Source organism: Corylus avellana, chromosome ca8, assembly GCF_901000735.1.
Source record: "Corylus avellana chromosome ca8, CavTom2PMs-1.0".
Lineage (NCBI taxonomy): Eukaryota > Viridiplantae > Streptophyta > Magnoliopsida > Fagales > Betulaceae > Corylus > Corylus avellana.
The window spans coordinates 23671422-23688615 of NC_081548.1; the positions used below are offsets into that span (position 1 = coordinate 23671422).

Sequence of the window (17194 nt, forward strand, 5' to 3'; positions counted from 1 at the left end):
TTTTATAGATGTAGTGAGTGTGCTTGTGGGATTCTTACTTAACTTCCTTGATCTTTGGAAACGGTTAATCAATAGATGACTCTGTAGAGGTTGAGGATGCTCTCTACATGCACCTGGACTCCTTTCGGAGAGAGTCGGTTTGTTATGTTCCGATTGGGTTTGTTGAGCCTTGATCTGGGCTCCCTTAATTGGTAGACCTGCACGATTTGTTGCCCAACCATATAATTTGAGGTGGATTTTGGCCTGGCTTTACGGGTTTGTACTTCATTTGTGTAATGAGCCATGGGCTTTTTACTTCTGGTGGGCCTTCGTTTTTGGGCTTTGCAGTGGAAGAGTATTTTGTGCTCTAGTTGAGCCTTGTTTCTTTGCAGGACTCGTGTTTGGATAACAATCATAAAAGAGGATTGTTGTTTTTCTCAAAATTTAAAAAAAATGCCCTTATCATTTTTTTGGCATTTTTTTAAAATTAGAATTTTACCTCCTCCCTTTTTTAATTTTAATTTTATTTTTTTTAATTTTTTAATTTTACCCCCAAACTCCAAATGCAACCCTGTATCTTAAACTACCCAAGGTTATGTGATTTCGGGTGGCCCAATAACAAAGAATCTTGATCCAATTCTACAAACCATTACCTTAAACGATTTTTTTTTTTTTTATATTATTTTTTAAAATCGAATATTGTATTTTTAGACTCGCTGCATCATTATATGGAATTCAAGGTCCAACTTGAACCGAGTTTTTAAACCCCATTTAAGCCCAATCAGGCAATCACCCTCAGCTTGCTTGGGCCAAGCTGAGCAAGTCCGGGCCTAGAGAAATATGATGGACTGCATGGGCTTGAGCCAAGCCCAGGGTCTGGCAGCCTAGGCGAGGTTCTGGGCTTGTTCCCAAGAATTCCTGCAGTTGAGGGTGTTTAGATTGTTGAGATGAAGAATTCTTGAGGCTAGGTATCACTTGTAAGCCATTGGGCCAAAGCCCATGACTTTGTAAAGAAATGGGTGAGCTAGGGATCAGATTGGTTAAGATGGGAGTGCCCAATTGTCGTAACCAGGCTTTGGAGCGGACACCCATCTCGCATCTTTAATACGAGTTCGAACCACTCATCACATCCCCTTGGCTGCCTGAAGGATCATGGCCTTATTGGGTCTTCAATTTGCTTACTTATAGAAGCGCCTTCAATACAATATCGTCCTTCCTTGTCCATGTGGGACAACAAATCCTCATAATCTTTTAGTTTCTCTATTTATCCATCTAATAAAGTAGCCCGATCAATCGATAATCCAAGTTGTTAAACAAATATATCCTCATAATTTTTTTCAGCGTCGTGTTAACCAATTAGAAAACAAATATATTCTTCATCCAAATTGTTCAACTAACGAAACAGTCACCTAATCAAGCATTCTACATGGCTTGCTTTTTTCATTCAAATAAATAAAGTATAAAAAATGTTATTCATTCCATTAAATAAATAAACTATAGAAATATGGGCTTTCCTTGTTCGTGTACATAGTGCAATACAAACTCTCAAATGTTCATTTTCAAGTGCTTGACACGGCCGTAAAACTTACTATTTGATGAAATAACAAATTAAAATACAAGTATCAACTACAATCTATGATATTAGGCTACTAGCCTATCTTCTGCTCTATGTACCGATTTTTCGTTATAATTTAATTTTAAAATTCTTTTTGCAAAAAATCTTCTAAAAGAATAGAAAAAAATATAAACCATAATAATAATAATGAAAAATAAAGAAAATAAATGTTATAGAGGAATTCATTAAATTCAAACAACTGTTTATTTCTGTCCTATGGTGACGATTGAGTGGATCAAATTAAATCAACAAAAAACAAACATTTTAGAGAGAGTAATGTTATTTAGTAGACTTAAGTACAACTTTCGTTAAATTGGATAATGTAGCAATAAAAATTATTCCTTAGATTAGCGCTTCAAAAAAAAAAAAAAAACCTAATGCATTGTTTGGTTGACAAAATGGGTATTTCATTATTCTATTATGAAATGGAATAGTTATTACTAAGAATAGAAGGAAGTGTAATGAAATAGTTATTAGTTTGGTAACGACAAATATGCTTTAAGTGGAATTTAATCAAAATTACGAAGAAAAAGAAAAAGGAAAAGAAAAGGAGAAGGAAAAGGAAAAGAAAAAAAAAAACCTCACTATTTCTTTTTCTTTTTTTTTCAACTTAATTTTTAAAAATAAAATAAAAAACAAAAAAAAAAAATATATATATATATATATATATAAAATATAACATGCCACCCACCCATAGTGGCCGGCCACCGAAAGAGTAGACCTTTTTTTTTTTTTTTTTTTTTTTTTTTAGTTTAAAATAAAAGGAATATATATATATAGGTTTTTGTGTGTGGAAAATTCAGCATATTCCTCTATGTAAGTAATTAGTAATTTATGTGAGAATAACTATTCTTAAAAATAAATCTCTATCAAACAAAAAAATGATTACTCCATAACTACTCATAGGAGTAACCATTCATTCCAGTGGTTTATTTCGCAAATCAAACAGGACATAAGCCTTGATATATATAAGAGTTAATTTTTACTGATAGGTCATCCAATTGTATGAAAAATGTACAAAAATATACTAAATATAATGACTCTTTAATATATGAAAGGTTAAAATACTTGATTCATCACAATAGGTGTGGAATATAAAACAATAGGTCTATGAGCCAAAAGATTTTCTAATATGAAAGGTAAATTTCCCTCTGTTTAAAATATTTGATTCATCACAATAGGTGTGGAATATAAAACAATAGGTGTCTTTTCTCTTCCCATGAACCCTTTTAACCTTTTTACTGTAGGCACTCCCCTCCACTTATCTGGAGCTTTAGTAGTTATACCATCATCCTTGAAGCTCAAGCTTTCTGGCCACACACCACTATCTACAACTCCAATGATTACATCCTTGCCATAATTTGTGGTAGGCCAGAGACCAGAAAAATTATTGAGGGAGAGGAATTCAGGGGTGGAAGTGGTAGCAGGTATGACAACACTATCATCATAACTTGACATAAAGCCCGGGAAATTCTTCAACGTCTCTAGTTCATCAAGAGAAAGAAGAGCGCTGAATCCATGAAAAGTGTTGTCATAAGCATATATAATTGAAGGTGAAGACAAATGGTACTTTTTGGCTTCCAATGTGGTTGGATTTGCTAAATCGAGGGAAGCAATGATGGAGGAGTACCAGCTATGGTGGCTGGCGAAAGCCTTGGGCATGAAGGACTTATCAATGCGGATGATATAAGATGACCTCTCCACTGGCCTGGACTTGGCATGGAGAATTAAGAAAAGCCACACACAAAGGATTAAGCATGGACGAGGAACCCCAGCAACAAACCCCTTGGCTAATGCAAACGATGAAAAGTATAACAAAAAAGTTCGTAGAAGAGGAGAAAAGTTAGCTATCAATCTTGGCCGGGTAATATGAAAGGTTAAAATAGTACATGATTTACCACAATAGGTGTGGAATATAAAACAATTAATAGGTCTATGAGCCAAAAGATTTGGTAATTATGAAAGGTTAAAATAGAGGAATATATATATAAACTAATTTCCCTCTTGTACATATGAGAGGTATGTTAAAATACTTGATTTATGAAAATAGGTACGGTGTAGAATATAAAACCATATGTCTAAGACGAACGCTAAAAAGCAATAGATGCATCCAACATGCTTCTCGAAACTCCTAATTACTGAAATCAAACAGTAAAAAACCCGAAGAAAAAAAGAAGCGCAATATGTTGCAAACCGAAACGTTAGTCAAAAGAAAAAAAGCTCGTCATCTTCAACCTCTCCTGCCGTTTGTCTCTTCAACCCTATTGACATGCCACGTAGATATTCTTTAAGAATCTCAACGACGGCTGTAAGATAGCAATTGGAACGCCGGCTGGTAAGAACGTATACAAAACCCTACTTCTTAATTGTTTCACTGTATTAAATTTTTTTAATTTTTTGAATTTTTTTTTATAAGAAAGAATCTTGATCCAATTCTACAACCCATTACATCATACCTTAAACGATTTTTTTATATTATTTTTTAAAATCGAATATTGAATTTGTAGACTCACTTTATCATATATGGAATTCAAACTCGGCTCGAACTTGAGCGGAGTTTTAAACCCCGTTCAAATTCATCTCGATCAGGAGGATCCGCCGAGGCTGGGCCTAGAGGAATATGATGGACTGAAAGGGCTTGAGCCAAGCCCATGGGCTCGCAAGGAAGGCAAGGATCTGGGCTGGTTCCCAAGAGCTCCCCCAGGCTGGTGGGGGTGTGTTAGACTGTTGAGATGGAAGGATTCTTCAAGCTAGGGATCAGATTGGTTAAGATGGGAGTGCCCAATTGTCGTAACCAGGCTTTGGAGCGGACACCCATCTCGCAACTTTAACGCGAGTTCGAACCACTCATCACATCCCCTTGGCTGCCTGAAGGATCATGGCTCTCTTAGGCTTTCAATTTGCGTACTTATAGAAGCGCCTTCAGTACAATATCGTCCTTCCTTCTCCATGTGGGACAACACAACAAATCCTCTCTATTTATCCATCTTATAAAGTATCCCAGTCAATCGGTAATCTCAAGTTGTTAAACAAATATATATTCTTCATTTAAGAAACAATCATCGAATCAAGCATTCTACCAAATTAAAAAACACTAGAAATGTGGGCTTTCTACATTCGAATACCACTTTCAGGAATTATCCCAAAATTTTACAAAACCAAGATGAATAATGCAGCTGCCTCTAAAGGGAACTATAGAATGGCCTGTCCACATTTGATGACATTTGCAGGAATTGGAGCTTCATCCTCTACAGGAATGGTTGATGGGTCTTCCTCTCCAACACCTTTGACTCGTATGTACAGCTCTTGCCCAAGATACCAGTTCTCTGCATTCTGTGATCTAAGATTCCAAAGTCCTTGATTGTCCAGCTTTACCAATATTGCTGTCCAAGCAAATGGATATACCTGCGAATTATCACAACAAAAGCAACCAACAACATTTACATAATTAACCTCGCATGATAAAAACATGATGTCTGTCAGCAAACCTGGACTGTGGAGCGAGAAACAGCATCAACCATGTTGTATCCTGCTTTCTTACTCTCATCCCATGTCCCAAATTCCATGCTGCAAATTAATTTCCCAATTTCATTTGTTAAAAAAATATTTTAAAGTTTTAGTCCCTAAAAAAATTAGTACTTAATATTAAATTTTTAGTTCCATCCCTGCTTGACGATTGAGAAAATAACTCTCACCCAACGACGAAGAAGCTGTAGCCATCAAGGTGCCATGTTTGTATATATTGACAGGGATTTTGAAAAACCACATGGAAAAAATCACGATAAACAGCTTCAACAATTGAAGTGCCAAAAGTTGGAAGAACATCGTCATTTGGTGTATCAGGAATAATGTCAGAGTAAGATGCATCAGTGAGTCGAAAATAGTCTGCCAACTTCAATGGTGTGTCCTGGTGAACAAATGAGACTCCATTAACGGTATAGCGATGCTCGTGTCCGTTAGACATAACACCGTTCTTTAATATGAGTGTACGTGTAATGTCGATGTTGCCGTAGTGGTAGGAGCCTTGCGGATTTAGCCGAGCCGCTCCAACCATTAAGTTCCACCTGTTCAACCCAAAAAAAATTTAAAAAAAAAAAAAAAAAATTGCATGACAAATTACCCCTTATCGAATTACTCAAAAAATTGAGTTATAACATAGCATATTAACATCATTAGATGCAAGTGTAAAACTTTAATTGATGTATCACTAATTTAAATAATATGACATTATGTTCTAAAAGAGTAATTCGATGGGTTGGAGTCTACGCTTCAAACAAAAGTCATTCGTACAAATTATCATCACCTATTTTTCTCTTCTCTTGCCAACGTGTCAATAATAATAATAACAATATGACATTATGTACACAATTTTACTTAGAATGCGGACTTAAAAGAGAGGTGTTATAGGGGCTTACTTGAATGAACAATTGTCCTTTCTCTCTTAGATTGTGTAGATTTCAGTAAAATTCAGATAGTCTAATTTAACGAGATGGGTCGAGACGGTGGAAATGCTTACCTAATGGAATGGGCTTGTGAAATGGAGTAGGTATAATCATATATAGCTGGGCCTGGGGTAATAGGGCCCATTGGAGCTTCAACAGAGCCAGGATGGCGAATGATAGCAAGACCCAGGAGTTGTCGTTGAGTAAAGCGAGAGGATGCAATCATGTAGTAGGAGATGCAATTTATCTGCTTCTTTGCTGTGACCAAAACTGAGTAAGATTGACCCACGTGGATGTCAAGATTATTGTAGTCTTTTTGAATGGTGTAAGATCCTTCAGTCTCAACCAGCCGCATCACATGGCCCTGAATTCTGAAGTTCAGAGACGTTTTCAAGCCCACGTTTGAAATTCTGAGCCTGTATGTAGCCCCTACAATTTAAGGGCAACATTATTAAAAAAAAAAAAAAAAGACACACAAATACATATGTTGTGAAGAAATTTTATGCTTATTTTCTTTATTAAAGGAATTGTAAGCCGGATTTCACCTGGTTCAAATTCAAAAATTGCTTGTTTGGGTCCGAGCCCATTGATAAGGACTCCATCCGGGTCGGGCAAACCGTTCCCAACATCAAGCAAGGCTCTCAACAACTATAACAACAAAACCATTCAACAACCAATACTATTATGATGCTTATATAAAATTGTTTTAAATTATTATAAGAATGAATAAATTTAATTATTTAATTAATACTTTAATGATAAGCATACCCGATAATCAGTATTGTACCAATCACCAATTAGAATATCCAAATCTTTGTAAGGATGAGGGAAAGGAAGAGGAATGACAGGGCGATTGTTCATCCGTATGGCACCGTATCCACCGGCAGCCTTCTGAAACAGAAGTGAAGGGAAATAGAAAAAGCCTCCAATTTGATCCTTAATCTGAAAACTATATGTCCATCTCTGGCCTGGCAATATCGGACAGTTGGTTTCTTGCACTCCATCCTGCCATGAATTCCTTCTTAGTTGCACTCCATTCCTACATTCAAAAGGCAAATTTCCACCAAATCAGAACGAAAAATAGAAGTGATAAATTTTACCTACTCTTTTAAATTGTCACGTCTTTTTTAATGTTACTCTCAAACTATCAAAATTTGCAATATGGGTGTTTGATGTATTAGCCTCTTTCAATCAACCTATTATGTTATAATTTTTGGTTAACTCTTAACGGGAAGAATAAAAATGACTAAAATATATCCGTTTATAAAAATTTTGCAAAAAAAAAAAAAAGACCAAAAAAATTGTCACGTCTTTTTTACTTCTTTTGCATTTTTTTAATTAAAAATATATTTATAGGATATAAGAGACATTTACACATCGTTTGAGTTAATGAAAAACGTAATGGTAGAAAGTGATTAAAAAGAGCTCATACATTGGACACCATGGCAATTAAGGGTAAGAAAAATTTATATAAGAGAGTCATTTCATAAAAAAGTTTAAGTTAAGCTAATAAAAAAAAATCAATCATTTCATCAAATATTTTAACAATGGCAACCATGTCATAAGAAATGGATCCACCAAGTTGTTATGAATCTTAATATTCACAACATCATTGGTCGTCGCGTTCAAAAGTGGCCCGGGGAATTGATCGTTGATCACAATCACCTATAAAAAGGCATTTTCGTGATCAGTTTCATAAAGAATTTAAGACAGAAATGTGTATATATATAATAGAAATTAATTAATTACTTGTTTCTCAACGCCAAGAGGGGCACGGTGAGAGTAAGATATGGTCCAGTCAAGGAAAATCGGCGACGACTCGGCATGGACCAATGCCGCGGATACCCAGAGGATTGTCGACGTTATAAACCTCAAACAATTTGTTAGACCCATTTGTTCATTATGCTCCTCCAACTCCAAGAGAAGAGACCTTGGTGTACCTTTAAGTAATAGAGGCCACGGGGAAATTCAGATAAGTATTCAATTTGAAATTCTCTTATTTTATTTTGAAAACAATGGTTTAGTAATTAAAAAAAAAAAAATGTTGATGGAAAATAGGTTTGTCACATGGACTGCGCCCGATACTCCAGATTCCCATGGGAAAAATGATTTCCAACTGTTAATAATATATAATACAAAAGTTAATGATCATTTAATTTGCATTGACATGTTAGCATATGATTGTGTAGATGAACTTTCATGGTGTTTCATGTTTTCACCCATATAAAACAATGAATTTTTAAAGGAGGGTTACTTTGTGTACCCATTCTTATTAGGTAAACTTTGAATCTGTGTAAAGCGTTCTCTTCATACAAATCGAATAATATTCGACTTCGTCGGCATGCTAGTCTTAAAAAATTGTTTACACCTAAAGAAATTCGAACCTTAGACCTTACGAAATAGAATTTAAAATGAATTGATAGATTAAAACTTTACATTATGAAATTTTAAAGTTTTTGTTTTTTTTTTAAAAAAAAAAAAACAAATTAAGTGATAGTATAAGAGATAAGTGAAGTTTTCAAAAAAAAAAACCCATGGGTTTTGTCGACCAGCTATATAGACCCAATAGTGTCTGTTTTCATCCGGGATGGGTTTGCTTTTGAGTCGGGCTTTAATCTACCATTTGGGATTGTCCAAACGAAAACCGACTATTTCGGGCCCAGTGGCCATGATAAGGTCTGGTTTGACTAAAAGGTTGAATGCTCATGTAGTAACGTGCGTACACTCATTCTAAAACGACATCGTCAGCTATAAAAAGCAAAACAAACGCCGTTTGTTTTCAAGAGCGGATTAGGGGAGAGGCATTTCCAAGTTGAGACTTCAGGTACTTCTGAAACTTCGTGCAGACTCTGATCAAGATTCTCAGTACTTCAAATGTTGTCGGCCTTTAATCACTTTAGTGACTTAGTCCCACCGTCCATTCTATGACAGCCCAACACGTATCCAATATGTAAGACTAACTGAAGCATCCTTTGTCCCCACCCATCATGGATTCATGTGAGAGTTTTTATTTTATTTTTTCTTTTAAGCGTTTGTCAAACTCAGATCAGAGTTTGCCACCATGGTTAAGAGGAGCCGTTTAGCCTTCTTTTTTCAACTGCCACGCCATCCGATAATATCTTATTTATTAACCAATAATTAAGCGTCACGTGGCATAGCAATCCTTCCGCCTTGGAGAGTTACGTAGCCAGTCTGGATTGGTGTGACTGGTCTCCTTCCATTGCGGCGAGACTCGTACGAAATTAGTGGTACACTAATCACTATCCTTATCCAAAACATTTTCCTTTTCCAATGTAAATGTCTCTTAATTATTATTATTATTATTTTATTGAGAATAGACCGTTACCATGTTAATCGAATTTGTAAATTTTTTTAAAAAAAAATTATAAAGGTGTTGAATGAGTGGTTAGAGTGAGTTACAAGGGTTTTAAGAAGGTGAATTTGTTTTCTGTATCAATAAAAAAATAAAATAAATAAATAACATTACCTCATAAGTTTCCATTTTATTTTTTGGGGGTCAAAGATCTTTCTCCATTTTTTAAAAATAGCAGGGAACTTTACTTTGCTAAATCATTCTTTCTTTTTTTTTACATGTTCACACAAAATAAGGGAGAAGGGAGATTCGAACTAGTGACCTCCGCTTCATTAGACGTGGTCCACAACCGATTGAACTACCCTTTGAAGACCTACTAAATCATTCTATCCTGCTTTCATTCTCAAAATTAGTTAAAGCGAATATAGCACAGTGTGAACTTGGGATATTAAATTTGTCCATATATTCAATATTTCAGACTAGCACCAAAAGCTAGCTGTTATAAACGCGTCTTCTTGCCATCAAAGTTGCCCCACTTTTTTGTATCTTTCTTTTTCTTTTTGCCCTTTTTCTTTAGCTGTATAAATTGGCTAACACAGCTGGTTTTGGTTGGTCTGAAATATCCGAGAAGGCTAGGAAAGATGTCGGTGCCCAAGGGATAAGGGATGATACATATACAGTACATGCCGCGTTCTCCAATAGGACAATCAAAAGCATTAAATATCACTAGCTAATAACGTACTGATAACTACTTATAGTAAAGAAAAGAATGGATAGAACTTGTTCTGAGATTGTCAGTGTGTTTGACAAAGAGTTCTTCTCTTTTTTTTTAAAAAAAAAAAGAGCCAATCTCATTTATTCATATTAATATACAACTTTATTCATTGTTCTTTTACAAGAAATTTAAAGCTTCTTTATATTTTTACATCACGTGAATCAGTTTATTCTTTGTTTTTCCTCTCAAAATTCCTTGCCTTTTTTTTTTGAGTAATTTTGAAAAAAAAAAAATAGAGATGATTTTTCTTAGAGTAAATTTGGACATTTTGAGAGGAGTACATACAATGTTTTTTTTTTTAAGATTGTACATCTATATATGTTGGTCTTAGAAATCTTTGTCACTACATTAATAGCTATTAACGCATTTAAGGCCATCTCTACAGTAGTAGCTATTTTAGGTATTCAAAATACTATATATATATATATATATATATATATATATATATATATTAGCTATTAGTTTTTTAATACAAATTTTAACATATTATCTATAATATTTTATATTTTTTTTTAAGATAAATAATAAATTATTATTAAATTTTGATTAAATAATAATTTTAAAAATTAATTCAAATTTAAAGGGGTACAGAGAACATGAAAAAGACATTTAGTATTTATCCAAAGCAAAAATGTTAAATTACAGTAAGATACTGTAATTTAAGCTGGAATGGAACAATCGTGCTTACGTAGATCTCGAAGCATCCTCGTCTTTTTTTTTTTATCTTTTTCTTTTTCATCCTTTTTCCTGAGCAGGCCTCCTCTTTTCTCAATTTGTCTGGAAGGATCTCAAAAGAATTGCAAATGGCTTTCAAGGACCTCCTTTAACATTTTGCCGTTGTCTAGAAGAAAAGGACCTCCTCCGACCTTTTCCTATTTTCTAGAAGAAAAATAAAAATAAAATAAAATAAAGGGCAATCCTTGAAGAAAAAAGAAGGCCCACCCTTCAAATTTATTTATTTATTATTTTTTAAGATTTAATCTTTTAAGTTAATTGAATAAAAAATTAATATTTTAATGGAGCAAAACAGTGTGTTTTGAATTTCCTTAACGTCTGTTAAAAAATTTTAACGGTATGGATTTTATTGTCATTTCAATTGACCCATGGACTAAATTTTCGAAAAAAAAAAAAAAAAAAAACCTTTAAAATATTGTACTGGAAAAATTAACCTAGAAATTTATTATACATTTTTTTTCAAAAAAATTTGGTATTTGTCATGAACAAGATATCACATCATATTTTTAGTGAAAGAGATTCTGGAACACCGACGTTTCGCTGAGTCAGCGTAAGCCATGATCCAATCATCCCAGTTCCCACGGATAAGCCTATGGTTTGTTAACCCACCCACACTAACCATGGTCAAGCCAGATCCCCACTTCCTATAAAATAGCAAGTCGTCCTTGAACTTCATCTCCGAAACATCCACAATCCACAACACAGCAATAACAACATTCGAAGAGTGACAATGATTTCAACATCCTCATCTTTGAGTTCCTCAGCTCATTTCATTGGCCCAAAGGTCATCAACATCAGCGGCCATCGCTCATCCCCAAACTCCGTCAAGTTCCGTGCACCTCCTATCTCCGCAGCATGTACATCGACGGCCGAGAGGACCGTGTCCCGGAGTACGTCAACGGCTTCCTCGCTTTATGAGGTTCTTGGGATTCAAATGGGCGCCACGAGTCATGAGATCAAGACCGCCTACAGAAGGTTAGCGAGAGCGGTGCATCCTGACGTGGCAGCTAACGGTCAAAGGGGTCAGACTTCAGGGTGCGAGTTCATGAAGGTTCATGAAGCGTACGCCACGCTCTCAGATCCGGAGAGACGCGCCGATTACGATCGCGTGCTTTACAGTAGGCAGCGGACGGTGAATTATCCCATGGCAATGTCGATGAGTACGGCTACGATGGGTTCCGGATTTGCTGGACATACACGGCGGAAATGGGAGACCGATCAATGCTGGTAGGCAAAAAAGCAGGAAGACTCATTTGGACATATTACTTTTCAAAATTACAGATCGACCGTGATCTTAATCAGAAGCTAAAGCATGGTTTTGAGGGTATTTTAGGTAGCTGAGCTGTTACATGGCGGTAACATTTTGTACAAATGTAAACAGGCGCCTTTTTAACAGCCTGTATGTATGCAAAATTTGCATCTTCCATTTTTATTTACACTTTCTTTTATGAAAGTTCCCAACTCTTAACTCTTAAGTACATAAATATAGTATCAAAGGTAACATAATTGACCGAATATCATGTCTTAAGGAGATGGAGACCATGTCTCATGAAATGGGGATGGAGATTATTAATTCGAATATTCTTCTCATTTTTTTCCATGAAAAAAAAAAAAAAATGGTACATAAAATATAAAATGAACGAGGATCCCTCGAATTGGCTTGTTGGAATTGCACCGGGTGGAGAATTGCAACGGTCACCTGCCCTAAGCAGTGCTGCAAACCTCATATGTCTTGGAGACAAATTTTTGTGCGACAATTCCAAAACCAGCTTGGATTTTTTCTGTTAATTTTTTTTATTTTTATTATGAAGTTGTCCAAATTTTATAGAACAATTTAAGAGAGGGGATTATGAAGTTCATCTTCTTGAATAGCATATGAAGTGATGCCTACCTGTTGTGGACCCTATAACTCTTTATTCTAATCTACCTTCTCATCCATCTTTTCTCCTTCTACTTGTTTGGGTAGATAGTTCCACAATCCTTTGAATGCGCCAATTGCACTCCACTTGTGAGGAATAAAATATATTTTAAACTTGCAGAAGTTATTTATTTTGTAAACTATCATATAACTATTCTTGTTATATAATTTTATGATCTTACAGTAAAAATTAATTTCTGTAAAAAAAAAAAAAAAACTAATTTGCACTACCATTTCATCTCAATTGCATGAAAACAATATAGTAACCCAATAAATAGCATTACTCATTCACCTATATATTCCGAATTGGGTTGGGCCTGAGTCAATATGCTTTTTTTTTTTTTTTTTTTTTTTGGGGGTATTTCTTTTATTTGAAGACACTTGGTACTAAGTTCAATAAAGGCTATCGTCTCACGGTGTTATTTCAAGTCTCTCTATAGTAGTACAAGCATTTGCACACATTTTTAAATTGTTTTTATTTTTATCATATTATAATAATTTAGTTATTGAAATTTAGCAAAGTGAGTGGAGATGAGAGTTTGTAAATATCACTAGTAACTATAACTACTTATAACAATATATATATATATATATATATATATATATATCAAAGAGAGCAATACAATCAAGAAATCGGAAAAAGTTATTCCCTCCTTAAAATATCCCAGTCACATGGTGGATTTTCATCCAACCAAAAAGTATCTATGATATGGGTGGTAGTCTCTCTAGCTAGTCCATAAGCAACTAGATTAGCTTCCCTAAAAACATGTTTAAATTCTGGCATACTCAACAACTGTAAGCTTGTTTGGATGTCCTCCACAAAGTGACCAAAGCTACTCAAGCAACCCTTTTGTAAATTCACTGCAGTAATGATTTGCAAAGCATCCCTTTCAAAGATCGCATTTAGAACAAGCTTCCTTCCCATTATCTATGCATGAGTTGCAGCCAGTGCTTCGGCCATCACCGGTTCAAGAACCATTTCAAGTGTCAAACTCCTTGCCGCTAAGCATCTCCCGTTACCATCACGAGCAACAATGCCCAAACCAACCCAGCCTTTCTTCTTATTCACTACTTATTTATGAGAACACAAAAAAAAACAATAATATCATATAGAATCCAGCAATTTACTCGATATAATGTCTTTTAAAACTTTTAATTAACATGATAACATATATATTATTAAATTTATCAAAAATTATTTTTTATTATGAAATAGACACTCTTAATTTCATTTAAAATAAAAATAATAATGATCCAAAAAAAGTGGGCTTCGTCTTATATTCTTATAGAACTTGTTTGACATTGTGAGTGTGTTTGATAAAGAGTTCTTTTCATTTTTCTTTAAAAAGGCCAATCTCATTTTTTCATATTAATAGACAACTTTATTCATTGTTCTCTCACAAAAAATTTAAAACTCTTTTATATTTTACATCACATCAATCAGTTCATTCCTCGTCTTTCCTCTCAAAACTCTTTGCCAATTTTTTTTTTTTTTTGAGTAATTTTGAAAAAAATAAAAATAAAGATGATTTTTCTTAAAAGTAAATTTGGACATTTTGAGAGGACTACATACTACATAGAATGTCTTTTTAAAGATTGTACATCTATATATGTTGTTATTAGAACTCTTTGTCACAACATTAATAGCTATTAACGCATTTAAGGCCATCTTTAGGTATTCAAAATACTATATATATATATATATAATTATTACTTTTTCAATACAAATTTTAACATATTATCTATAACACTTTATATTTTTTTTTTAAGATAAATGTTAGATTATTATTAGATTTTGATTAAATAATTATTTTAAAAATTAATTAAAATTTGGAGGGGCACGAGAAACAAGAAAAAGAAACTTAGAGTATTACTTGTAACAAAAATGTTAAATTACAATAAGATACTTTTCAAATTCCTTAATAATAAAAAAGAAGAGGACCTTAAAGAAAGTGACTAAACAAGGTAAACTGTGATGTATACACAAAGAATTGTTTTCTTATAGGTTTCGGAGTCCGAGTAAATCTATAAGTCTTTTTAGAGTCTTTTTAAAGTTGTTCAAAATGTGATGTGACTTTTAAAATTACATTTAAGATGACTTTAAAAAGAGTCTTGAAAAACTTATAATAGCATCCTCATCTTTTTTTTTCTTTTTTTTTCTTTCTATTTCTTTTTCCCCCCGGTCCTGAGCAGTCCTCTTTTCTCAATTTGTATGGATCTCAAAAGAATTGCAAATGGCTTTCAAGGACCTCCTATAAAATTTTGCCGTCGTCTAGAAGAAAAGGACCTCCTCCGACCTTTTCCCATTTTCTAGAAGAAAAATAAAAATAAAATAAAATAAAGGACAACCTTTGAAGAAAAAAGAAGGGGGACAGAGACAAAGGACGCAAATGGCTTATCCCAAATAGTGCATTGACGGGGAACTAGTGACAATGTCTAGTCGATGACTTTTATCCGAAACACAGGAGAAGATTCAAAAGACGATCTAGATGTTTATCTTGTGGGGGCTACCAAGTGATTATACAACTCAATCTCTTTCTAGAACGGGAGAGGTATTCAATATGGATGTATTCGTTTTATATATAATTTTTTTTTTTTTTAATTTATCATGGTATGTAGTCTTAAAAATTTAATAGTGAATTTTAAAAAAACTATAGATAAAAAAATAAGGCCATATTTTTCTCTTTGGTTTGATTCGCTTAGTGAAATAAATTTTTTTTTTAAAAAAAAATGGCAATACTTTAAAGTACGTACCAATAAAATACAAAAAGCGAGACAACAAAAGCATATTTTCAGTAGTTGTACGCGGAGAGATTCTGGAACACCGACTTGTCGCTGAGTCAGCGTAAGCCATGATCCAATCATCCCAATTCCCACGGATAAGCCTATGGTTTGTTAACCCACCCACACTAACCATGGTCAAGCCAGATCCCCACTCCCTATAAAATAGCAAGTCGTCCTAGACCTTCATCTCCCAGACATTCACAATCCACTGCACAGCAAAAACAACATTTGAAGAGTGACAATGATTTCAACATCATCATCTTTGAGTTCCTCAGCTCATTTCATTGGCCCAAAGGTCATCAACATCAGCGGCCATCGCTCATCCCCAAACTCCGTCAAGTTCCGTGCACCTCCTATCTCCGCAGCATGTACATCGACGGCCGAGAGGACCGTGTCCCGGAGTACGTCAACGGCTTCCTCGCTTTATGAGGTTCTTGGGATTCAAATGGGCGCCGCGAGTCATGAGATCAAGACCGCCTACAGAAGGTTAGCGAGAGTGGTGCACCCTGACGTGGCAGCTAACGGTCAAAGGGGTCCGACTTCAGGGTGCGAGTTCATGAAGGTTCATGAAGCGTACGCCACGCTCTCAGATCCGGAGAGACGCGCCGATTACGATCGCGTGCTTTACAGTAGGCGGCGGCCGGTGAATTATCCCGTGGCAATGTCGATGAGTACGGCTACGATGGGTTCCGGATTTGCTGGACATACACGGCGGAAATGGGAGACCGATCAATGCTGGTAGGCAAAAAAGCAGGAAGACTCATTTGGACATATTACTTTTCAAAATTACAGATCGACCATGATCTTAATCAGAAGCTAAAGCATGGTTTTGATGGTATTTTAGGTAGCTGAACTGTTACATAGCGGTAACATTTTGTACAAATGTAAACAGGCGCCTTTTTAACAGCCTGTATCTGAATGAATGAAAATTTTGCATTTTCCATTTTTATTTGCACTTTCTTTTCTGAAAGTTCCTTACCCTTAACTCTTGAGTACATAAAATATAAAATGAACGGGGATCCCTCAAATTGGCGTGTTCGAATCGCACTGAGACAATAATTGCAACGGTCACCTGTCCTGAGCAGAGGCTGCAAACCTCATTTTAGATTGTATTGGACTTCGAATTTTTGAGCCAGAATTCCGAAACAAATTGATTTGGATTTTTTCTGTTAGCTTTTATTTATTCATTTATTAAATTACCTAAATTTTATAGAAGTTTGGACAATTTTAGAGGGGGGATTGTGGGATCCATCCATCTTGAATAGCATATGATGATGTGAGGCTTACCTGTTATGGACCCTATAACTCTTTATTCTGATGTGCCTTCTCATCCATTTTTTCTACCTGTCGAGGCAGATAGTTCCCCAATCCTTTTATAGCATTTTCAGCAGCTACCGATCATCTTCCTTTAAGTTTAAGGATTTAAATTACTTTTAAGTTTAAAGATTTAAACTACTTTTTGCTTCTTACGTCAATATGCACCCAGTAGTTTTCTTAAATAAATCCCTATATTAATAAAGGATAATTTTTTTTATTTTACCTTTTTTATATTTTATTCCTTTAATTTATACTTTTTCTCTCTCCCTCATATTTTCTTCTTCTCCGATGGTTTGAGTTTCAACCACAGATTTGA

At 34.7% G+C, this 17194-nt stretch overlaps 3 protein-coding genes and 2 non-coding genes across 5 annotated transcripts; 2 read left to right on the forward strand and 3 right to left on the reverse strand.

The window, feature by feature from the left end:
- Positions 1 to 1006: 1006 nt before the first annotated feature.
- LOC132191161 (small nucleolar RNA Z279/snoR105/snoR108) lies at positions 1007 to 1112 on the reverse strand. The gene has a single exon (XR_009441193.1). It is a non-coding gene; the product is annotated as a small nucleolar RNA Z279/snoR105/snoR108 (small nucleolar RNA).
- Positions 1113 to 4347: 3235 nt separating this feature from the next.
- On the reverse strand, positions 4348 to 4453 carry LOC132191159 (small nucleolar RNA Z279/snoR105/snoR108). The gene has a single exon (XR_009441191.1). It is a non-coding gene; the product is annotated as a small nucleolar RNA Z279/snoR105/snoR108 (small nucleolar RNA).
- A 333-nt stretch (positions 4454 to 4786) lies between these two features.
- Positions 4787 to 7929, reverse strand: LOC132191055 (monocopper oxidase-like protein SKS1). Its single transcript, XM_059606074.1, has 8 exons — positions 7786 to 7929; positions 7592 to 7701; positions 6805 to 7075; positions 6582 to 6684; positions 6111 to 6465; positions 5290 to 5658; positions 5083 to 5161; positions 4787 to 4999 (listed from the first exon to the last, which is right to left on the reverse strand). Exons 1-8 carry the CDS (start codon positions 7927 to 7929, stop codon positions 4787 to 4789), a joined length of 1644 nt encoding a protein of 547 aa, XP_059462057.1.
- A 3592-nt stretch (positions 7930 to 11521) lies between these two features.
- LOC132190003 (chaperone protein dnaJ 11, chloroplastic-like) lies at positions 11522 to 12291 on the forward strand. The gene has a single exon (XM_059604871.1). The coding sequence runs from the start codon at positions 11590 to 11592 to the stop codon at positions 12088 to 12090; it is 501 nt and encodes a 166-aa protein (XP_059460854.1). The 5' UTR covers positions 11522 to 11589; the 3' UTR covers positions 12091 to 12291.
- Positions 12292 to 15740: 3449 nt separating this feature from the next.
- Positions 15741 to 16510, forward strand: LOC132190065 (chaperone protein dnaJ 11, chloroplastic-like). Its single transcript, XM_059604946.1, has one exon. It carries the CDS (start codon positions 15803 to 15805, stop codon positions 16301 to 16303), a length of 501 nt encoding a protein of 166 aa, XP_059460929.1. The 5' UTR covers positions 15741 to 15802; the 3' UTR covers positions 16304 to 16510.
- Positions 16511 to 17194: the final 684 nt, after the last annotated feature.

What these genes read in the sequence shown, in the direction of transcription:
- LOC132191055 (XM_059606074.1), bottom strand. Translation starts at nt 7,929, where the DNA reads ATGGGTCTAACAAATTGTTTGAGGTTTATAACGTCGACAATCCTCTGG. An exon ending in GATCCATTTCTTATGACATG is followed by an intron (nt 7,076 to 7,591) that starts GTTGCCATTGTT and finishes TTTTGAATGTAG; the next exon opens with GAATGGAGTGCAACTAAGAA. An exon ending in TCACAAGCCCATTCCATTAG is followed by an intron (nt 5,659 to 6,110) that starts GTAAGCATTTCC and finishes TGGGTTGAACAG; the next exon opens with GTGGAACTTAATGGTTGGAG.
- LOC132190003 (XM_059604871.1), top strand. Translation starts at nt 11,590, where the DNA reads ATGATTTCAACATCCTCATCTTTGAGTTCCTCAGCTCATTTCATTGGC.
- LOC132190065 (XM_059604946.1), top strand. Translation starts at nt 15,803, where the DNA reads ATGATTTCAACATCATCATCTTTGAGTTCCTCAGCTCATTTCATTGGC.